The 24,436-nt window shown below is 42.6% G+C and overlaps 1 protein-coding gene and 1 pseudogene across 1 annotated transcript in view; both read right to left on the bottom strand.

Moving 5' to 3' along the window:
- The window catches only part of LOC134369630 (aldehyde oxidase-like), a 36,768-nt gene extending 12,763 nt beyond the window's left edge, over positions 1-24,005 (bottom strand). The window contains 9 exon segments of the mRNA XM_063086213.1: positions 142-237; positions 5,052-5,279; positions 7,480-7,671; positions 8,498-8,584; positions 12,765-12,852; positions 13,799-13,932; positions 15,830-15,954; positions 22,518-22,614; positions 23,973-24,005. Of these exon segments, the coding sequence (XP_062942283.1) occupies positions 142-237; positions 5,052-5,279; positions 7,480-7,671; positions 8,498-8,584; positions 12,765-12,852; positions 13,799-13,932; positions 15,830-15,954; positions 22,518-22,614; positions 23,973-24,005 (1,080 nt within the window).
- Positions 6,958-7,048, bottom strand: LOC134364934 (small nucleolar RNA U3; annotated as a pseudogene).
- Positions 24,006-24,436: the final 431 nt, after the last annotated feature.

Raw genomic sequence — 24,436 nt, 5'->3', positions numbered from 1 at the left:
TAACAGTTTAACAGCTTAAGCTGTCAAAGCTAAAGTGTCCTATCCTTTATTTTGGAAGATAAAATATACATTCATAGTTTCTCTCTCATGAACACGTTTACCAGCACACACCCAACTTAATCCAGTTATTTGCATCCTTACCTGAATCATTTTAGTGTGGACGCCCTGCCCCATCTCAATTCCACCATGTGTGACCAGCACAGAGCCATCTAGATAAACGTGAACCAGGGCGGCAGCCTAAGTAGAAAGGACAAAAACAATTTCCATGATCTTTTTGACTGGTATCATCACATATAATGTCAATTTAAGACATTTTCCTTAGAAAAGATCCCCTCCTTTCCATCCCCCAGCCTCTGCCAAAAACATACACGGACACTTTTCCCATTGTCCCGAGAACACTGAGCAGAGCTGGGACAGTGCTGGGGCAAGCCCCGCCTCGTGGCCACCCCACAAGAGGCCACATAGTCGCTGGGGGGCTTTGAGTCTGTGCTAGGACTATGCTCCTTAGGCTACTATTTCCTAATGAGGACATCTGAGCACACTGGTACCCCCAAGGACCCTCTTCTCCCCACCCCAGGATGGAGCAACATTTTAGGGGTTTTTTGGGGGGGTGGGGGTGTGAGGGATGCTCTCCATTTTAAAATGCAAAGTCAAGTACTATATAGATAGGTTGAGGGAGAGGGAGAATAATTGTCTGTGTGTGCACATATTCCCATAGTTGTAGGTGTGCTGCAGAAAAGTAAAAATGAAAATCCAAATAAGATGAGAAGATAGACATTAAGTCGTTTGCTGCAAAATGAGCTAAGCCCACTTGAAATCATCTTGGCACAGAACTACAGAGCTTTGCAGTTGGAATTTTGAAGTAATCTTTTCTGTCTATCTCCCCACAAGGATCCAGAAGGAACCAAACTGCAAACAGAATGAAAGGCTCCTGTAATCAGAAACTCCAGACTCTAAGCTAAACATGTTTTACAGTTAAGAAGAATGTGCCTTCTTCCAAGTCGGCCTGTGCTTAACTAGAAAGTATGGAGATATCCCAGGGGACTGTAGGAAACAAGGATGGCTTCATCACTTTGAGTCTCCAATGTAAGGGCAAAATAAACAGCATATGGTCCTAGAGAAAATACCTCTAAATGGTTCCATTGTGGTCCAGGAAGCCCTGCAAGGCAATCTTTGCAGCTGTTCATGGATGTTGCCTGGGCCAGTCGGGGCTTGCTCAAAGCTCTGTCAGCTAGGTTTCTTAATATCTAAGTTTCTATGCAGAGTGGCATAATAATCTAGGATTTGTAAAGGCAGGGTCTTCATAAAATTCTGGTAACAAGCTAATTTCCACTTAATGAACCTAAAATTTTAGTAAGCCTTAATCACTCACTTGGATTACTGGTAAGCAACGCTGGCCATAAGTGAAAGTTAATGGAATTGAATGCCGATCACCAGATAAACCCAAGGGAAGGAATGCATTCCTGAATCAATTCTCTGCCCACCAGAAGGACCTTCATAGCCACCTGAGTGCTGTGGACCACACTTACAGAACTGTGTCTTTATTGGTATCCAAAGGTTCACACTACCCCAGTGAATGACAACCAGAAGCCTCTGATGTTCAAATAAGACACTTTTGGCAGTGAAAATGGGCTACATTTACCTGGACAGTAGGTGTAAATTAGGAATACATTGGCAAAGTGGGGACAATCAGGGTACCCTTTCTCTGAGGATAAAGGCACATACACATTCACGGCCCAAGGGTGAATCTTAGAATCTTGAGGAAGGCACAGTAGCCATAACAATCATGCCCAGGGGGCTTGGGAGGACAAAACAGAGTATGTTTTACTATTGACAAATCACTCCTGGAAACACCGTCTTATGCTCCTGGCTATTTATTCTCAAAATTAAAGATAAGAAGTGGCATCCTCTATGGAGAGCCCAGAGCTGACTGCCCTGGATTGTGTATCAGATGCCAGGTGATGCCAGCTGTAGCAGTGGCTCCTGGGCTCCATCCTGTGGCACTTCGTTATGCTCTGCCAGAATGTGAACCCCCTAAAAGTAAGGGTTATGTCCTAAGGCACCCTTGGAATGAAACATAGTGTCTCGTGTGTGGTAGGTGCTCAGTAAATGTCTGGTAAATGAATTTGCAACAGCATAGACATTTCAATCTGTCTCTTAAGCTTACAGACTGTACTTGGCCTCCTTGGCTGTGCAGAATGTGGGCGTCATTGTAGTTGGACTTGGCATATGTGATTGAGTTAAAATTATGGTGGATCATGCGTTTCCTACATTGTGTGATCCTGCTGGTGACAGCACTCTCCCTGCACAAGTCCAGAGCAGCATTTCTATCAGAGACCCCTGAGTAATTTGTTCCCTGTGGGGCTGCAATCTCCTCGGGCCATTTAAAATCTCAAATTTGGTTCAGTTAAGTGGCACCACCGGATGGTTCATTGTTAGCATCACAAAAGATAATTCTGCAAAGCTTCATCTACAAAATCAGCACAACTGGAGCATTGGAACAGATGGTTCTCCAATATAAATAAAGGACTTAGTTGGTGAAATTTAAATCTTCAAGCAACAACTACTTGTATTGGTGGGAAGTTAGCTTTAATCCCACAGATTCCCCAAATGTCTCAGTCATCCAAACATCTGCCTTCCTACTCGGCTTGGTGCCGGAGTAAGGCACTAGAAACAGAGGCTGATGAGATACTGTCTGTGCCCTTCGGTACTCAAAGTCTGGGAATTACGTGTACTGTAGGTGTAGGACTTCTGACCCCTCAGCTGCTGGGCAGGGGCTGCTTCTTTGCAAGGAGGCAGCGTGGGAGGACGAAGACCTGGGGGACCTGCAGTCAGGCAGTGATGAGGTCAAATCCTTGTCCTGCCACTCACTAGCTGGATGTCCTTGAGCGAGAGAGTGCATCTCTATGGCCTTCAGTTTCCCCTTCTATAAAACAGAGAGAACCACAGCCCAACAGAGCCGAGACAGGGGTTAACGAAGTATATTACAAATTCCCAGCCCCGGGCCTTACACAGAGAAGGCACTCAAATATTCTTTCTAGTTCCTTCCTCTACTTGGTTTGCTTTAGAATAGAGTCTTTCAGCGCATGCCTTCCAGGAAGCAGCTTGACTGATCTCAAACTCCCTGATTCTGCCCTAAACAAATATTTTAAGCACAGAAGCTGGTGAGTATCCCAGGCAGGGGCTCAGCCTTTGGAAATGAATTTGTTCCACTGGCTGTGGTCTAGTTTCTTCTCACCTGAGCTCAATCCTGTCTCAGGTTCCCCTCAAAAGGCGTTTTGGGGAGGCAGCTTGGGCAACTGAGAACACACAGCTTCAGGAGCTGCTCAGACTTGAGTCCCAGCCCTGGCCCCGCCTCTAGCAGCTGTGGGACTTTGGGCAAGTTATTTAAACTCTCTGAGCCTCAGTTTTCTCACTGCTAAAATGAGGATACAGATCTTATAGGTTGTCCTGTGGGTTGAATGAGATAAAGTCTAAAAGGGCTTATAATATAGTAGGTGCTCAGTAATTATCATTATTTTTATTTACTTTTTGTGAAATTTCTGATGAAGGAAATGGGACAGACCTGGTCTATGGTGGAGGCAGCCGTTAAACACAAGCAGCCTGCCCTGTCTATCCACAGCCTAGCATGCGAAGAATTCCAGAGGACCCGTAAACAATGGAGATTGCTCTCCCCGATGATCCTGGCCAGTCTGCCCAAGGACAGATGGCCTAACTGACCCCTTTGCTAGCTGCTAGCTGATCAGTTCATTCCAAAACTGTATACCAACATTCACTGCTCACAAACGCTTTTCCCAGTGGTGGCTTTCTCTCTCCCTTCCATTTCAATAACCATGTGCTTGCCTTTGTTGCTCAGCCATGGCCACTTGACCATCTCCCTTCTCTGAGTAGATTGTGTGCAGGTGACCATGTGGCTCTGAGTTATTTTTTGCCATCACAAACAAGCAAGGAATAAGAAGGCTGCGATAAAATGACCGCTGGCTGTAATGATCCTCTGAGCTACCACCTGCCTATAGTCTAAGCTGTGTGAAAACCTTCTAAGGATCACACCAGAGCTCAACCAGGATAGTTTGATGAACAGATAGATACAGGAACGGGGGGAGGACCTTTCCACCACTTTTCCTGGCTTCCTCTGCTCCTTCAACACACAACATTCCCGCTGAAGCTCCTCTCACAGCTCTCCGCCCCCCACATTTATCCCTATTCTGTTGTCACTCAATGCACTTGCTGTGTTTTCTTCACAGCTCAGCCAAAGGTATGAATTCTGCAAAGGGCAGTGACAATAATTGTGAAGGCTCTGCTGGCTTATCTACATATGCACGTACACATCAACGTAAGAGCACAGATAAGAGGGGTCCCCATCACCGCCACACTAGAATGGAGCAGTCATTCACCTGCTATTAGGGGTAAGTTTCACTCAAGAATCAAGAGGTGGAAACAGGAAGTGGAATTTAGCAACCAAGCAAGGGGGTTTATTAATCAATTTTTGAAATTAAACTACAAGAGCAGGTTTCCAATTCTCTCCTTCATACTTTCAACAGCTACAAGGTGAACAAATTCCTGAGATTGTGTTTAAAAACCTATTTTTAAATTATTTACTTTTCTGGGTTTAGTCTGCCCCAACTCACCCAAAAGGAGAGGGGCACCCACACACCTTGCAGCCTCCCATTTCTATGTCATTGGCCAGCAACACAGAATTACAGCAGTTGGAAGAGGAGTCTTGGGGGTCATTGGTCCCACCCTCGTATTTTATACATGGGCAATCAGGCCCAGAGCAGTTACTCAGCTGCTTAATGCCAGGGCCAGAAGTAAACCTCAGGTCTCCCAATTTCCCTGGCAAGAATGTTTTTCACCAACCGTGTGGCTGCGGGCAGAGGAGCTCTTGTCTCCTCTGGAGTAAAAGTAGCTTGATTAAGCACAACTTTGCTGAAGCTACAATTGGACATTGCAACCATATGGCTACTCCAACTTAATGGAAAATTTCCTCAACACCTTTTGTTTCCCTGGGGCTGCTGGCAGGTGGCCAGCCCACACGTGTTTGGAGAAGTGACATGACAAGCAGAAACCGAGCTAAGGCCGACAGGGTACTTCAGGGGGACCATGGCCAGTCCCTTCTTCTTCCAGTAATTCTCCATGTTGAATTTTTCCACGGCCGCTTTCCTCAGGGAGTAGGAAGACGTGGCCATACATTCCCTCCAACACTGGATGAGGTTCTTGGCATTAATCTCTTGTTTGTAGTGCGTTTCATCAATTTCCTTGTACATGTTCATCATTTGGACCTATGAAAGAAAAGGAGAGTAAATAAGGTGGGGAAGAGAGAGCCCAGCAGAATAGTCTCATCCATCCACTGTCCTAGTCAGATTCTGCACATCCTGTAAGGTCCGAGCCGAGTTCTACTTAGTCCTTGTTGAAGCATTTCCCGATGCACAGCGTCCTTCTCTTCCCCTCCTCGGAGTCTCTATCAAATATGTTAGCACTTACTAATAGGTTTTCTATGCTGCTCTTGTGCAAGGTCAAAACGAGGACTTCTCTCCATACATTCCTAGATAACTGAGCACAGCACAGGTACAGTGTGGATTCTTAATTCTAGCTTTTGTGAACAACTGTTGTAAGGTAATCCAGGCTACATGATTTGGATTATTCAGATGCTATGGCAACATAAGACCACTCATCTCCAAAACAGGCAAACATGAACATTTGTTTAAATATAACCAAGATCTAGGATGAAGAACACATGCAAGGATCCTATCCCAGGATGTACAAAGCACTGGGTACAACTCTCCTGTATTCCCAGAATTGGCGACCCCAGCTGAAGACCAAAGGAGCCAAGTGCCTCACGTTCTCAGTTGAGAAGACTCAGCAGTTGTGGCCAGCCTCCTCCCCACGCTGACAGGGGCCATTACAGACACACACCCTCCCGAGGACCCTAAAAATTTCTCAGATCATTATAAGAGTTAAGACCGGAAATTAGTGAGAAATATCATTTGGGGGAAAGCAGTGTTTTTTTTTTTTTTTTTTTTTTTTTTTTTTTTAAAAAGATGACCGGTAAGGGGATCTTAACCCTTGATTTGGTGTTGTCAGCACCACGCTCAGCCAGTGAGCGAACCGGCCATCTGTATATGGGATCCGAACCCGGGGCCTTGGCGCTATCAGCACCGCACTCTACCGAGTGAGCCACGGGCCGGCCCTTTTTTTTTTTTTTTTTTTTTTTTTTTTTAAAAGATGACCGGTAAGGGGATCTTAACCCTTGACTTGGTGTTGTCAGCACCACGCTCAGCCAGTGAGCGAACCGGCCATCCGTATATGGGATCCGAACCCGGGGCCTTGGTGTTATCAGCACCGCACTCTCCCGAGTGAGCCACGGGCCGGCCCAAAAGCAGTGTTTTTTAAGAGGCTAATCTCTCCTCCAGTGTAGCTGGGGATGAAGGGAGGTCTTTGTGTGACCCTCTTTCCTGCTGCCACCAAGTGTTATAGAACATTAAGGAGAGAGTCTGTAGTAAGATGGCCTGGAAGAGAGAGGCAAGGACCCCCACAAGTTCAAGAGACATAAAGAAGATGGCTCCTGCCTATGACCAGAGAATATTGGGGGGAAAGAAGTAGATGAACTGGGAACTGGGGCTTTCCGAGGACTGCTGGGGCATGGGGCAAGGAGGTGTTGCCCCTGGAGGAATGATGCACGAGGTGCCAGCTGAAGGTCAGTTGGAGATTTAACTGACCCTCCCTGGGAACTGTCAATTTCTGGGAAAGCTGGCAGACTCGGAGCCCACAGACCACATACTTGAAAAGTGGCCACATCTAAATGAGTAAGAGGACCATAGCTCGCCAGGAGAATCACATGGGGAGAAGCTATGTGCTTTCCTTGGTCCTCCTCCTCTTCCTCCCTGCACAACATCACAGCAGAAAGGCATGGGGGAGGAGGAGGAGGTGAGACACAGCTCACCACATGTCCCCACCCTAACCCCACTACAGGATCTGGGGGTGGAAGAGGTGCCAGGAAGGGAAAGTTCTTGTTACAAACTATAGAAATGATCCCTGAAAGTATAGTCTTGGGAAAGTTCTTGTTAATCAATGAAGTTGGGGCTGCAACTTGAAGGACTGAAGGAGGTCATCTGAGCAAGTGAAATGACATACTTTATGACGGCTGGCTGAGATGTTAGGGAAAGCAGGGAAAGAGGGGCTTGATAGAACTTGTTGGTAGCAGTTATATCCCCAACCGATGGAAACTTCTTACTGGACAGGTGAGAATCCAATGTTCACTCCTCAATATCCTCTGTTTCCAGGATTTTTGAGAAGGAGTCTGAGTAAGACAAGGATCACTGAGCTTTGGAGTCCTAGCTCTGTATTAACTGGTTAGATGGGTTACCTGGGACAAATCATTTACCCCCCTGGATCTCAGACTCCTCAACCTGAATGACCTCCAAAGGCCCTCCCACTTCTTAAATTCAATGTCTTTTGTGTGGGGGACTAACTGAGTATTACCTTCTCAGGGGACAAACCACACTTGGCTGCAACTTCTGTGATACAGGACTTGGTGATCAGTCCTGCCTGCGGAAAGCCAAAGCCACGCATAGCTGTGCTGGGCAGAAGGTTGGTTCTGCACGCCCGAGCCTGGCAGCGCAGGTTGGGAAACTTGTAAGCATTGTCCATTTTCAGAAGTCCCTCTTCCATCACCTGGAGAAATCCAGAGTTAACGTGATAAGACCCAGGTCCTTCTGTACCTGTTTTACCTTCCTGAGACCCCAGACCAAAACCAGACAAAAACGGCAGCCCTCAGACATGACAAAATATACCCATGCCCCGAATTAAATGCATTTTTGTTGTGAAATAATTTTTAAATATTTGAATAATTTTTTATTAAAATCCTTTTTTATTTTTATATTTTAGAGTTAATGTACTTTTTTCCAGATTTCAAACATTTACAAAAGTCTCTGAAGTGTTCCCAGGCCCTATGCACTGGGTCTAGAGATTGTAATAAGTACAATATCCTGGAAAAGAGAAAAAATAATAATTTGGCATTGGTTCTCAACCAGGGGCAATCCCCACCCTATCCCCCCACCTCCCGGGGACATCTGGCAATGTCTGGAGATATTTTTGGTTGTTAAGACTGGGGGATAGCAGTGCCACTAGCATCAACTGGGTAGAGGCCAAAGATGCTATTAAGTATCCTACAATGCATAGGACAGTCCCCACAGCCCCCACAGCAAAGTTAACTAGTCCACAATGTCAACAGGGCTGAGGTTGAAAAAGTCCGATCTAATGCTTGCATCTGTGAAAGGAGCCCTAATTTTGGGAAGCATGGCGATAACACACCAGTGCAGACTTAGCCAAGATCTCTGGGTTCACGGCAGGTGCCAGTAAGTAACATGTGTCGGTTGTCTCTGCAATGATGGTCATTATGCTTTTATGATTAAATATCAAACTCCTGAACATTTTCTGAATTAAATCATTTTATGCAACACTCTTTCAGGAATGTGAACTTGATCCTTAAAACACTTACATGTGGTGACTCATCCAGGGAGAAGCCTCCATTGCTATAATGCTGCATTTCCAGGGCCAAGATTCTGCCATCGTTCATGAATCCAGCCTGGGGGAAAAGAACTGAACTTTAATACTGGTGCTGGAGGCCAACTGTCTCTAAAGTTTACTTTGTCACTTTTGAACCCTCCATATATAGGGGAAAAGCTTCATGACATTCGATCTGGCAGTGATTTCTTGGACATAACACCAAAAGCACAGGCAACAAAAGAAAAAATAGATAAATTGAACTACATTAAAAACTGTACATCAAAGAACACAATCAACAGTAAAAAGACAGCCCACAGAACAGGAGAAAACATTTTACAACTTATATATCTGATAAGGTGTTAATATCCAGGATATATTAGGAATTTCTGCAACTCAACCACAACAACAGAAAACCTGATAAAAGTGGCTGAAGAACTTGTAGACATTTCTCCAAAGAAGATACACATATGTCCAATAAACACATGAAAAAATGCCCAACACCACTAATCATCAGGGAAACAAACACAAATCAAGACCACAAGATACCTACCACCTCACACCCATTAGAATGGCTACTATAAAAAACAAACAAACAGAAAATAAGTGTTGGTGAGCGTGTGGAGAAATTGCAACACGTGTGCCCTGTTCGTAGGAATGCAAAAGGTGCAGCTGGCATGAAAAACAGTATGGCAGTTCCTCAAAACATTAAAAATACAATTACCATATGATCCAGCAATTTTACTTCTGGGTATAGACCCCAAAGAATTGAAAGCAGGGTATCAAAGAGATATTTGTACACCCATGGTCACAGCAGCATTATTCACAATAGCTAATGGGTACAAACAACTCAAGTGTCCATCAACAGATGAACGGATAAACAAAATGTGGAATATACACACAATGGGATATGATTCAGCCTTAAAAATGAAGGAAATTCTGACACATGCTACAACATGGATGAAGCTTGAGGACATCACCTTAAGTGAAATAAGCCAGCCACAAAAGGACAGACACTGTATGATTCCACTGATATGACGTACCTTGAGTAGCCACATTCATAGACAGAAAGTAGAATGGTGGTTTCCAGGGACTGGAGAAAGAGGGAATGAGGAGTTGTTTAACAGATACAAAGTTCCCGTTTTACAGCATGAAAGAGTTGTGGAGATGGGTAGTGGTGATGACAGGCAGCACAGTAATGTGAATGCACTCACTGCCACTATACTGTACACTTACAAGTGAAGACGGTAAATTGTATGTTATGGGTACTATGCCACAATTAAAAAATAATAATTTTAAAAAGGCAAAATGGAAGAGCAGAGACAGATATAAAATCAAAGCAAACAAATAAAAAGTCCTGTTCAATCTGTCACTACTGTTCAATCAGGCCTTTTCTCTTCTATTAAAGCAGATGAACTGCATATTTTTTGACCTCTCATTCTAGTCATAACTCCTTGAATTCTGGCTCTCATCCTCACATTTCTAACAAAACCTCCTCTAAAACTACCAGGCATCTCCTAATTTCCAATCTGGTGGTCTGTTCATAATGTACTCTGCACATTTTTCTCATAGGACCCAATTCAATCAGAACTCTGTGCACATTTGGTGCTGCTGAAAGTTTTTAAAATAAATATCTTCCTGGTTTTTAGGATGTATCCAATATCCCTCTTACATCCTATTTTTTTTGCTTGTACTTGGCTTCTGGATCTCTGAACTTATTAAAGTTCACTTTAATAAATTTTTGTTGAACTGAACCAAATTCAAACCAAAGTAGTGGTCAAGGACGTGGCCTATGAAGTCCAGCTGTTTGAATGTTAATCCCAGTTCTGCCACCTGACTAGCTCTATGATCTTAGGCAAGCTATGCAACCTCTCTGTGCAATGGAAATAAATAAGATAATGCATGAAAAATTCTAGGCAAGTGACTGAAATGTAGCAAGTGTTCTAAATATAAATAATTAATATTACTATTTAAATATTATTATCATCTCCTATCTTCATACTACCATCCATCAGAAAATATTTTTCTCATAGTTTTAATTACCACCATGATGGAGGCCTTCTGTAACTATAATCCAGTCCTTTCTACAAAGTCCCATATTGGTGAAGGACATTTCTGTTACAATGTCCTGTTGTCACTTCTTCCCCAACATGTACACAAACAAGCTCCTCACTGCCCCTTCAGATTGTTTCCTCCTTCACCTTGTCTCTTTCTGCTGGAAACCTCCAAGTCATGTTTGTGGTTTTATTCTCTGTTGTATTTTGCCAAGTTTTCCATCAAGTTCTATTTTAGTTTACATTATACGGGCTCTTGGACTTACCTCTCCTACATCTTACTGTAATGGCTCAGACCCCACATGCTTCATGTCTGAATGCATCAGCTGCCTCCCAGTGGTCCCCCTGCCTCCATAATCTCTCTTGCCCACTACCATCATATTACCCTCCCCAAAGCACCCTATTTAGTTATGACACTTGACTGATCAAGGATCCATTCAGTCTCACTCTTATGAGATCAAGTTTAAACTCCTCATCCTGGGACTTAGTCTAACTCAATCAATCTCATTTTCCACTACCCTCCAGGAAGCACTCTGCGTTCAAATTCCCCATCTCCCTTTACTCCTGGCCATGTTCACTCCACCTCTGCAGTTTCGCTCTTACTAGTCCCCCCACCTGGGATGCTTTCTTTCCACCTGTCCATTCTTGAAGGTCCATTTGTGTTTCATCCTCTCTGAGAAGTCTATTGTGCATAATTCAACTCAAATTTATCTCTCCCCATAGTGTTACTACGTATACTTCATCTTTTAACCTGAGACTATGTTTTTATTGTTTTCTTGATGTCATATGTGTAAGTTTTATTCCCTACCCCATCCCCCATCCCCCCCCAAAAAGTAATCTCCTTCAAGACAAAGTTCATTCTAATAAATCTTTTTGAACTAAACCAAATTCAAAATATACAGCTCAGAGTGAATGTGATTTGAAATAGATACATTCATTATCTTCTTAAAATATGTATTCAGTTAAGCCTGTTGTGGTAGAAACAATGCTATGCGTTCACCAAAACCCTGTTGTTGTTCATCCTGGGCACACAGGAAGACTACATTTCCCAGCCTCCCTTGCAGTTAGGTGGCAAAGGTCTGGCCAATGACATATGGAGAGAAGTGAGGTCCACCACTTACAGGCCTGGTGCCTAAAACTCCTCCCACATGACACAGCATGCTCTCTCTCTTCCCTTGTGCTGCTCTCAGTAGAAGATCCAGCAGAGGACTCAGATTCCCTAGGGCAGTGCTGTCCATTAGAACTTGCAGTGCTGTGTGTCTGCCCCGTCCCATATGGTAGCCACTAACCACACGTGGCTATTGAGCACTTGACATATAGCTTATGCAACTGTGAAACTGAATTTTTAATTTTATGTAATCTAGTTAATTTAAATTAAAATAGCCATATGCCTCTAGTGGTTGCCATATTGGGATGGCGGCACCACTCAGTAGAAAAAGCTCAATGAGTCTGTGGAGCAGAGTTCTCTTCCCCCTCACTGATTACACTAGGCTGTTACTACAGCAAGAAATGACGTGATAAAGGTTTAAGTCCCTGAGACTTTTCAGTTGTTTGGTAGAGCAATTAGCCCACTCTGACAAGTAAAATTATTTCTTATAACGCAAAGAATAATTATTTTCTACTATGGAAATTTTTCTAGGAATTTCCAGGACACAATTTTACAAAAATACCCTTGATATACTGAAAAATGAGAACCCCATTTGCAAATGATTGTAATTTCACATAACACTGTTGTTTAGGGAATTATTCTATTTTTACCTTTTACACTTTTACATGTGGAAATAAGTATGGTTATCAGATCTAGTTTCTTTCTTTCTTTTTTTTTTTTTTGGCAGCTGGCCGGTACAGGGATCAAACCCTAGACCTTGGTGTTATCATCACTACACTCTAACCAACTGGCTAACCAGGTAGCACCTAGAGCTACTTTCATGGACATATATGTTCACATTTTCCGATTGTTCACTCTGTAGCAGCCAAGGCCAGCTGGCACTTTTTCTCAGACTAACATCTTTGAGCAAAGTGGAAAACTTCATTGAACCAGCCAGTAATTAAACAGCACAAGGAATAGAAAGTTAAATACAAGCACCATTTGTTGATTTGCTCATTGTCATCCCCCATTAGAGAGTTGCCAAATGCTGCCCTCGGTGCTTATGGAATGTCACGTTTACAGCGTAAATCCTTCCCTCCACCCCTCCATCTTCTACTCACTTTGTACCTTCCAAGGTAAGGGTGGCAGCCTCCAGTTATTAACATGTCTTCTGCTCATTCCAGAACGCAGCGAACTGCACGACCATTTCTAAAACAGGAAATCAACAAGGGAAGTAAACTCTTTCACCAAGTAGGTATTGTCTGGGGTTTATGTAACTCCTGGTGACAGCCTGAGTGGCGTTCATACCTGTCACAGAACAACAGAACTACCCCCCACGCCTAGCCTCTGCAGATTTCAGGCACACTCATTGCCCTCCCCTCCCTCTGGGTCAGGGCATGACGCCTCACATTAGCACCTGTGGGAGGGAGGCTCTTGAGTGCCAGAGGCTCCAGGGTATTTGCTTTGGGGGTATTTCCCACTATGATAACAACCTCTGCTTTAAGCAAACGGTCCCAAGGCCACATTTTAGAAAGGTTACAAATGGAAGAACCCAAGTGGCATCTGATTGCCAAGTGCTCTCTAACAAGACAGGTCTGGAATCAAGGTCTTTTTGCTTCCTGGGATAGAGGAACTGACCTGTATTACTCAGCAAAGAAATTAAGCATTCTAGGTGTGCCTGCTCCAAACACAATTTCCTATGATAATGTTTTGAGATCCTCAAAGGAAAATGGCAATATAAATAAAAATAAGCATAACAAAAGCAAAGCTTCTATTTAAAGCAAAAGAATATACATATGGTCCCAAAGGTCATATATATGACCTATACATATATAGGTCAGTCCAATAGGTACTAAGAACAAGTAACCCCCACCCAATCAGGACCTGTTTCTATCTACTTTCCAGGTATTATAATATTTTTACTGTGGCTTTCATTTTTTACAATAATTGATTCTTATTTTTGATTGTATAGTACATAGCTTGACAATATAAGACAAAGAAGTTGTAATAAGCTGTCAGCTTATTTGCATGTTTGTATATTATGTGTGATTTTAAATAATCTTTGCCCAGATTCTTACTCATTAGTCCTAGTATTGAGAATTTTCAGTGTGACTTCTTTTACTTTTAGTATACACAGCAGATTTTCTCCACTTACTTGTTTGCAGTAAATGCAGTGATGGCTGCCAAGATGCCAGTTTTGGTCACCTTTCCCCCAAATCCCCCACCGACATGTCTTACATGACACATGACCTTGTTAGCTGGGAACTTCAAGGTTGAGGCAATTATTTCCTGTGAAAGATAATAGTTCTCATTAACCTGAACCATCTTTAGCAAGGACTTAATTGTGACTATCACTGTCACATCCATGACCTTAACAAAAAGAAACTGTCCCTTGAAATGAGAGTGTGACAGCCACTACACATTTTAATTTCATAATGTTGTACGTGATACACAAACTGTGAAGTTATGCTAAATAACGGAACAATGTCCAGTAAACATGGCATGCATCCCCACTGATGTCAGAGATTTTTGGCTATAATGACATTGCCAAAACAATTATTAAGTAGTCCTTTTAATACCAGTGAGATATTTTTGTGCTAATAATTTTTTGTATCTTCCCCACGAACCACACCCAAAGTATCCTTTTCCCAATAAGCCCTAGGAATGTGTTTTCTGAACCAGTGAGATTTTGTGGCCTTCCAAGCCCCTCTCAGCTGGGTCTTTTCCCTGCATTTACCATCCTGGTGGAGAGCACTTCTCCCCTCCCCTTTGGATTGCTGCTAACGTTGACCAGTTGGTCCTCTCTAGATGCAGGTCTCACTCCTTTTTGCCATCCTAATATTTAGAGGTCATTTAGTCTTAATGACCGATTTTTATAGGTGGGAAGCCCAAGACAGATAAAGCGGTGGGCCCAATGTCACATGGGGAATGACAAGCAGAACAGAACCAGACTGGAATCCACGTGACCCTCTACAAGGCCTCATTCTCCACATTCTCACCTTCCTACTCCTCTGGCAGCAGCACTGGCTCCTTATGACCTACCGAGTCAGGACCCCTCTGCTTGTTTCCCTGACTGTCACCCAGTGCTCAACCCTGGCCTCCCCACACACACCTTCCACCCTCCTTTCTTCCATGCATGATGCCTGGGGTATGGAACACGGACAACAAAATGTTTGCAGAGAGATGAGTGAATGAATGAATGAGTGGCATTTGATCTTGTGGAACTGCCTGGAAATGGCCTCTCTTCTCTTACCTTCTAGACAAATCTCACTCTCACTATATGCCTTGCGTTGAATGCCCCCCCAAAACTTAATCTCCACTGTGACTGATAAGAGGGTGGGAAATCCTATTATGGTAACTGAAAGGTGGAGCCTTGAAGAGGTGATTAGATTGTAAGACCTTGCAGTAGTGAATGGATTAATAATGGTGGTCATGGGCATGGTTCTGAGGGCTTTAAAAGGTGAGTGAATGAGGAGGTTAGTCTCTGCTCTCTCTGCTTCATCATTTTTGCAATGTGATATACTCAGCCATCACTGTTGCCACCACCAAGGCTCCCACCAGATGTGTTCCCTGGACTTTGGACTTCCCAGCCTCAGAAACTATAAGCAATAGATTTTGTTTTCTTACAAATTACCCAGTTCCAGATATTTTGTTATAAGCAACAGAAATGGACTAATACATTATAAATCCAAACTTAAGACTCCTTCTTCATGAGACTTCCTGGGTGATTCTAGCTCTCAGCAAACTCACCTTTCTCTTAATTCCTCCACCCATGTAAATTTTGACTAAGGTGATTTAGCATTTGGCTGCATCCCTTCCATAACTGTTTCCCAACTGTTTCATGTGAGTTGGGTATGACAAACTGCAGAGGGCAGGCCTTTCTCTTTTTTCTTTTGTATTCTTAAGAGCAGAGCAAAGGAGACCTTCCAAATCCATAATTGGTTTTAAAGTTATATACCCACCAACAAAAGGCATTTTAATAATACTCTTTTAAAAGAAAGCTTTCTTTTAAAACTTTTGAAATCAAATGTCTGTTAATACCTAAATCAATATGGTTATTACAGTTCAATAATTCTTCAGTTCCTGAAGAAATGACATGTTTGTCTTTAATGCTCTTGATATATTTTGCTGGCAGAAACCATTTAGCCATGCCCCCTGCAATGCCCTCCCCCTCCCCCCACATTACCTGTACGTATCTGGGAAACTGTGTGGACACATAGACATCTATTTCTTGATCCTCTCCTTTGGGAACAGCAAGCATGCTTTGGGTTTCCATATAAAAATGTTCTTGACCTCCCATATGTACTTCACCTGTTATAAGAAAAGACATAAAAGTCAAGGAGGCAGTCAGAAAGGACAGACAGTACCCCCCAGCTGCTATCCCACTGTGCAGAAATCCCGCTGCTGGTGCTTCTGCTGGGGCAGCAGGCTGCACCGTGAAGGGGAATGAACAGCAGTGTTTAGTTTTCAGTGTCCTTGCAGATTTGAAGTAGAGATCTGCAGGGGAATCTGTTGTGTCTGCCCATGTGCTAGGTCACAGAGCCCCAGTGAAAGGTGTGTGACTTTCTAGAGTTGAAATACTATGGCGAGGAGAATTCCTGTTCCAGGAGGAGATGCAGTAGATGTATTTCTCCTTGTTCCTCTTGTTAAGTATGGCTAACATTATAAATAAAGCCAACATAGAAGACTGAAAGGTGGAAAGAAGAGGGCAAACAAGCGAGGGACTGCAGGACACAAAGAGAGGCACAGAGTGAGCTTGCTGAGGTTTGTTGTTCTTGTTATTTGCCTCATACACCCCAGGCCAGGTTCTGGAGAAGCCAGCAATATAAAAACACCAATAGGCAAAGACAGAAAGAAAAGCCTACTCTCTCTAGCCAAAAGACCTGAAAAGGCAAAGCCTAGGAAGACAAAAAGACTTTAGACAAAAGCACTCTTCTCTAGCCAAACACCACAGGAAAAACTGCAGCAAAAGCTGAGTAGGGAGCCTAGACTTCCACCCTCATCAGGCTGCAATGAGGAATCCCAGCCCCTCTGCTGGGGTGATGTCAGTGGACACCACATGGGGAAGCTGGACTTCTACCCCCACCTGGTAGTAACAAGGCATCACTTCCTCCTTCTCCGTCAGCCCAGGGTCAGAGCAGTCCTAGTAAAATAGAAGATTTAAGTAAGATCCAGAGCATCACATCACAGTATCCAAAATATCCAGGATACAATAAAAAAATCACTATCATTTCAAAAACCAGGAAAAGCTCACCTTCAATGAGAAAAGACAGTCAAACAGATGCCAACATCGAGAGACAAATACTGAAATTATCTGATAAGGATTTTGAAGCAGCCAACATGAAAAATGCTTCAATGAGCAATTATATAAACATTTGAAACAAATGAGAAAGTAGGAAGTTTTGGCAAAGAGAACGTGTAGAAAAGAATCAACCGCAAATTTGAGAACTGAGAAATACAACAACCCAAATTTTAAAAGCTCAATGGATGAGCTCAAGAACAGAGTAGAGAGAATAGAGCGGACGATCAGTGAACAAAAACACAGAACGATAGAAACTGGCCAGGCCGAGCAACAGAAAAAATAGACGGGGGGTGGGGGGGAATGAACAGAGCTCAGGAAACTGTGACTATAATAAAATAACTAACATTTGTGTCACTGAAATTAAGTATTTGAAGAAATAATGGGTGAAAATTTCCCCAACTTGGCAAAAGACACAGAACTGCAGATTGAAAAGGCTGAGTGACCCCAAGTAGCATAAATCCGAAGAAATCCACGCCAAGACACATCATAGTCAAACCTCAGAAAACTAAAGACAAGGAAACTATCTTGAAAGGAGTGAGAAGGAAACACTACCTCATTTATAGTCAAAAGGCCTTCAAAAGACAGATTTCTCATCGGAAACCATGTAGAAATGAGGAAGTGGTACAAAATTTTTCTAATACTAAAAGACCTTTCAACTCAGAGAATTCTATATCCAGTGAAAATATCCTTCAAGAATAGAAGGGAAATCAAGACACTCTCAGAGGAAGGAAAATTAGGAGAGTTTCTTTTCAACAAACCTACCCTAAAATAATGGCTAAGGTAAGTTTTTGAAAAAGGCAGGAAATGATTAAAAAATAAAGAAATCTTGGAAAGATTGGAAACATCAGGAAAGACGAAAGATCAACAGAAAGAATAAAGATACAGGTAAATATAATAGACTTCCCTTCTCTTGAGTTTTCTAAGTTGTGTTTGAAGCAAAATTATAACATTGCTTCAAGCGTTTCTCAATGTATATAGAGGAGATACTTAAGACAATCGTATTATAAATAGGCGAGAGTAAAGGGACATAAAGTGAGAAGGTTCTTGTATACACTCTACTTGAATTGGTAACATGTTGATACCAGATTGTGATATTACGTGCATGTGTGTGTAAAAAATGTAACATCTAAAGCTACCACTAAAAAAAATCTATACAAGGAGATACACTCAAAAACACTACAGAGAAATCAAAATGGAATTCTAAAACATGTTCGAGCAGCCCACAGGAAGGAAGGGGGAGAAGAATGAAAAGCAGAGCAAGCAAACAGCATATAGGGATGACTGGACATGCTGTTAGGTGGAAGGCAGAACTTCAAACAATGAAACATGTGCCCGATAACAGTGATTTGCAAATTGAGGAAGATTCCCAAGGAAATAATTTATATTAGCGTTTGGATGGACTTCCTATCTTATCTAAAATCTGAGCAAAGAAAGTGCACAGAAGAACGAACAGATTCTGCTTCACTTCTAAAATATAAATATTAAAATTTCAAGAGCTCAGATCTTAACTTCAATTTAAGCTTTTATCAAAGTCTGCAAACCCATGTTGTCACTAGGCTCGAATTCGTGGCTTGTAGTATTCCCGATTCTGCCTATCCACTCAGAATTTATTTTGTTAAATATTCACTTCATTTAAAATATACAGAGCTGGAGGGCTGGCCCGTGGCTCACTTGGGAGAGTGCGGTGCTGATAACACCAAGGCCACGGGCTTAGATCCCTATATAGGGATGGCCAGTTAGCTCACTTGGGAGAGTGTGTGCTGACAACACCAAGTCAAGGGTTAAGATCCCCTACCAGTCATCTTTAAAAAAAAAAAAAAAATGCAGAGCTGGAAAAAAATGAGACAGAGCTTTTCCTGCTTAACCCTGTAAAGGAGGCCAAGCTGGAGAGCCTGTTACGTCACGCTGCACACCCCATAGCCCCCCACCCATGGTGTGCTGTCTTCACCCTAAGGGGGTTGCTCTCAACTCTCTAAGTCAGAAACCAATTTCATCAACTAATCCCTGAGATAAAATTTTATCCCACTTTGGGTTTAGGAGTGATTTCTCCAGGCATGTTTACATTTTAATAAGAGGCCCTTAAAGACCAGAAAAGTACTAAGATATGAAGGTGTTTTTCTGTACTATGTCCAACAGGACAGGTTGTGGGAAAAATAATCTCAGTTTCAGGGCTCCCTAGGTCTCTTGCATACCCTGCTACAGAGATTGTCCTCTGTTCTCTCCAGTGTAAAGCCTACCCCAGCTAACAGAATTTTAAAGAGATAAATGAGAAGTAGGATAGTGTAGAGGAAAGAACACAAACTCCGAAGTTGGGAAACTTAGATTTGATCCTGGCTGATCATGTAGCTTCCCTGATCTGAGCTGTCTCATTTGTATTTGGTGATCTTTAACACCCCTACCATGCTATGGCACCAAGATTAGGTAGAGCTGAAATACATCTTCTTCACATTGGGGAAAATAAACAATAATGTCATTCCCTTCAAGAATATGTAATGCTCCACATGTTTTATCTTTTAGATATTTCTTTTCTTGGGGCATCTGTTTTCCTAAAGAGCAGGTAAAGTACTGTTATGATAGTGTTATGATTATAACCTCCAGTTACCTCTGTTTGAAATAAACAAAAATTCCTAATCCAAATTACAATAGCAGAGTAAGAAAAACAGATTCAAACTAGTGAGTCAAGAGAATGAAAACCAAAAAGTAGTATAAACGTCCCTTTTAAAGATTCCTGTATCACTTTTATACTTATCAATAGGGTACGGGCACAAGGTAAAATTCAAGTAACAGACAGACCGAAGAAATTATCTTACTGAATTAAGTAATTAAATAAGATGTCAAGGAAAAAATACAATACACCATAATTGAGTTCTCATACAAAAACATTATGGCAATAACCAAACACTAGAGGGGGACCCCCCAAATACTAATATTTCCAAAATGCTCATGCCGTGTACTCTCTATGCTAGAAATGTAAACCCTTCCTTCTCCATTCCCATAAATCAAACTCACCTTTTCAGTGTTTGCCACATTTTACTAACTCTAAGAATCACCTGGGAAACTTATTAAAACAGATTCCTGGGCTGTCTTGGATCCTCCAATTCCAGAATTCAAAGACAGGGCACAGGAATCTCCAGTTGTCATAAATATCCTCAGTGATTCTTATAAGAAAATCTGGGTTTGATAATGAGAAACACTGGGCTTGATAAATGAGCACCTGCCAACACATTAGCTCACTAATAAACAGCCTTGTCTAGAGAACAAAACCATCTAAGTCCAATAATTGCTGTTCATGGATATTGATCTCTTACTATGTGCCAAGAATATATGATTATTGCTTATAATCTCTATAATACACCTTTGAGGTATTTTATCCATATCATTTTTTAAAAGAAGACTTAGTCCTGAGAAGTGCCTTGCCAAGGTCACACAGCTAGTAAGACAAGACGCCAAGGAAAACTGGCAGATGACCATGTCTTTCCTATAGTTTCCAGATGACATTAGCCAGTGAGCCTATGACCAGCTTTAGGTTTAACATAGCTAGGGAGTTAAGAGACATGATGGGCTTTGAATGCAAGTGGTTGGGCCAACTGATTACATATTACATAGCTCTGGCTCTGCCCTCAGGAGTGGTATCTCTCCGGACTCTTCCTGTGCTTGGGATTAGGGTTGGAAAGAAAAATTGAGATCATAGTTTCTAACTGCACTAGAGGCCAATATCCTGGAAATTCACTTAAAGACAAATAGTGCCAGATGACTTATCCTCTGCTCTGAGATATGGTACAGACAGCCCATGCCCACCCAGCAACACATATGGGTAAATCAGAGACCCTATGAGGCAGGCATTAAGGACAGCTATTACAGCAGGGATGACAGCAGAGCATAGTGGGAAAAGCATGGACTGTTTAAGACCCATAATAAATCTTTTTTGTTTTGTTTTGTTTTTGCTATAAAGGACATTATTGAGAAAATTGGCCAAATTTGAATAAGGCCTGTAGATTAAATAATAGTATTGTGTTGATGTTAATGTCCTGATTTTTTTTTTTTTTTTTTTTTTTTTTTTTTTAAAGATGACCGGTAAGGGGATCTTAACCCTTGACTTGGTGTTGTCAGCACCACGCTCAGCCAGTGAGCGAACCGGCCATCCGTATATGGGATCCGAACCCGGGGCCTTGGTGTTATCAGCACCGCACTCTCCCGAGTGAGCCACGGGCCGGCCGTTAATGTCCTGATTTTGATAACTGTATGTTTATGTAAGATAATATTCTTATTCTTAGGAAATAAAGACTACCAGTAAAGAGGCATCACGTCTGCAACTTACAAATGACCCAGAAAAAAAAATATTATATATATATATATAGAGAGAGAGAGAGAGAGAGAGAGAGAGTGTGTGAGAGAGAGAGAGAAACAGAGACACAGAGAGAGAAACAGAGAGAATAATGAAGCAAGCGTAATAAAATGCTAATAACTGGGGAATCTGGGTGAAGGGTAGTTGGGAGTTTCTTTTAAGTTTCTGTAACTTTTCTGCAAGTTTGAAATTATTTCAAAATAAAAGTTACAAAATTTTTATTGGAAAGTTATAATCAGCTATTTCCTAAGAGGCAAATTTAATTTTAATTACATATGTACATAAAGGAAGAAATCTGAAAGGAAGGGAAGGAAGAAGCACAGAAGGAAGGAGGGAGAGAGGGAGAATCAGAGAGAGAAAGGATGAAAGAAAAAGAAACATGGGCCTTGGAAATCCAAAAAAAGGCTATCAATCCAATGACCAGATGATGGAGTTTGAATGTGTTGTCCCCTCCAAAACTCATGTGGAAATTTGATCTCCAATGTGGCAGTGTTGGAAACCGACTGAGTCATGGGGGCAGATCCCTCATGAATGGATTAATGCTCTCCCTGGGGGAGGGGGGATTAATGGGTGAGTTCTCGTTCTATTAGTTCCCACGAGAGCTGGTTGTTTATAGGACCCTGACACCTCCTCTCTCTCTCTTGCTCCCTCTTGCCATGTGATCTGCTTGTACCCACAGGCTGCCTGCTGTTTACCGCCATGAGCAGAAGCAGTCTGAGGCCTGTGCCAGATGCAGCTGTCCCAGAATCATAAGCCAAATAAACCTATTTTCTTTATAAATTACCAAGTCTCAGGTATTTCTGTTATAGCAACACAAAATGGACTAATACACCAGCTTTGTCACTTAGCAGCTGTTGTATGACCTTGGTCATGCTCCATAATCACCCTGAACCTCAATTTCCTAACCTGCAAGACTGGGATAAGAGTACCCCCTTGCAGGGCGGTTGTGACCAGGAAAGGAGATGACACCTTTAACAACCAGGGCCTTGACTGGGGAAGGTGGTCAGTGCACAGGGCTGCCAAGGGCCAGGTCTCGCCTCCCACTTTGTCTCCCCAGTGGCTCTTCACCCACACCAGAGACAGAGGGAATGAGGTGTCTGTTCCCAAGGAGCAACAGTCACCTGGCTGCTAGATGATTTCTAGAAGGCAAAGGAAGCATTAAACTAGGCATGCTTAGAGACTTCCAGGGTTGCTTCCCCTCCCATCATTTTTTTCAAACAGTTTTACCTTCAAGAATATGATCAACCACTTTAAATGTTTCATCAACATTTCCATATTCCAGTTTCCTTCCTGAATCAAAGAAGGAGTTGTGCTGAACAGCTTCCTAGAAAGAGAACACAAAAGTGAGGCAGCCTGGGCAAGAGGTCCAGCTCTATGGCTGTGGCCACACCTCATGGCACATCTTCCAAGTTTGGGCGGCACTTCTCTCACTGTGGAATCCCATGCACTTTCACCTTGACCCCAGTGAGCTGAGCTAAGAACTAGGCTTCAGAGAGAGTCTGCAAAGAGCAGAGGCAAAGGTACCCATTGAGTCCAAAGAAACTGAGCATGCTCAGGAAAAACTTAGCACCTAGGTGATCCCAGAATTAAACTAATATCTTCCAGGCAGATGATTCTCTTCATTCCACAACCCATTTTATGCAGACAAGGCCACACAGCACACACAGAGTGATGGAGTTTGGATGTGTTGTCCCCTCCAAAACTCATATGTAAGTTTGATCTCCAATGTGGCAGTGTTGGAAACTGATTGAGTCACGAGGGTGGATCCCTCATGAATGGATTAATGCTCTCCCTGGGGGAGGGGGAATTAATGAGTGAGTTCTCACTCTATTAGTTTCCACGAGAGCTGATCGTTTAAAGGACCCTGGCACCTCCTCTCTCTCTCTCTCTCTTGCTTCCTCTCTCCATGTGTTCTGCTTGCATCAGCTGGCTGCCTGCCTCTTTCTACCATGGTAGAAGCAGCCTGAGGCCCAAGCCAGATGCAGCTGTCCCAGAATCATAAGCCAAATAAACCTATTTTCTTTATAAATTACCCAGTCTCAGGTAGTTCTGTTATAGCAACACAAAACGGACTAAAACACAGAGCATGGGCTCTGGACCCAGATGGAGTTATGTCCATTTTCTCCATTCACTAGCTGTTTGACTGTGGGCTTAATACTGCACCTCATCTGTAAAATGGAAGTTATCAGTTGTGCATACAGTTCCAATAGGGTTGTGGTAAAGATAATGAAATGAAACATGTGAAGAGCTTACACAGCATGTTCCAATAGGCTGTGGTAAAGATAAAATGAAATGAAACATGTAAAGGGCTTACACAGCATGTTCCAATAGAGTTGTGGGAAAAATAGATGAAATGAAACAGGTAAAGAGCTTATACAGCATGTACTAAGCATACCAAAAATGCTAGCTAAAGACACTCAGTGACTGGGATCATGGTGGCTCTGCCCCACACTCCTCTTTTGTTGGATGAGCACTTCTTGTGCACAGGGCAGAAGAGTACCTGGGACATCCAGCCCTGGAAGTAAGATTCCATTACAAGCCCTGCCTGTGTGCCACAGATCCATTTATACATTGCATCTATCAGCTTCCCTGGGTGCCCAGTGAAGAGATACAGTGGTACATGCAATCAGGGATGTAGCTACAATACTCTAGGTTGGTTTTCTTACCCAGGGTATTCCTTACCTTTGCCTCAGAATTTTTCTTGCTGTAATCCATGTGTCCACTGGTGAATGTGACATGTCAGCTCCTGTTACCATTATGTACTAGACAGTTAGCAGCTGGGTATTCTCCTAACTCTGGTTCCATCTGGCCACCAGTAGGAACCTATCAACACACCTTACAGGGATGTTCTATTGTGAACCTGCCATTTCATTCATTCAAAACCTGGGTTGGTTTGTTTTTAACCACCCATGGGGCCCAGGTTCTTTGACAAGATGCTTGCAGCTTGCTTCTATTACTGACTAGCTGTGTGACCCTGGGTAACCCTGTCTTTTAGTTTCCTCATCAGAATGGTGGTAATAGTTTTTACCTCATAGGATTTTGTGAGCATATAGTGAGTTAATGCATTAAACTGACTTAGAACCATGTCAACCCCATAGTGAGCTCTATACAGGGCTAGCTATGATCATAGTGTTGCTGGTGATGAT

This window comes from Cynocephalus volans, chromosome 1, assembly GCF_027409185.1.
Source record: "Cynocephalus volans isolate mCynVol1 chromosome 1, mCynVol1.pri, whole genome shotgun sequence".
In the NCBI taxonomy this organism is placed as follows: Eukaryota; Metazoa; Chordata; class Mammalia; order Dermoptera; family Cynocephalidae; genus Cynocephalus; species Cynocephalus volans.
Note: the sequence above shows the minus strand (reverse complement) of the source record. Positions and strands in the feature narration are given on the sequence as shown.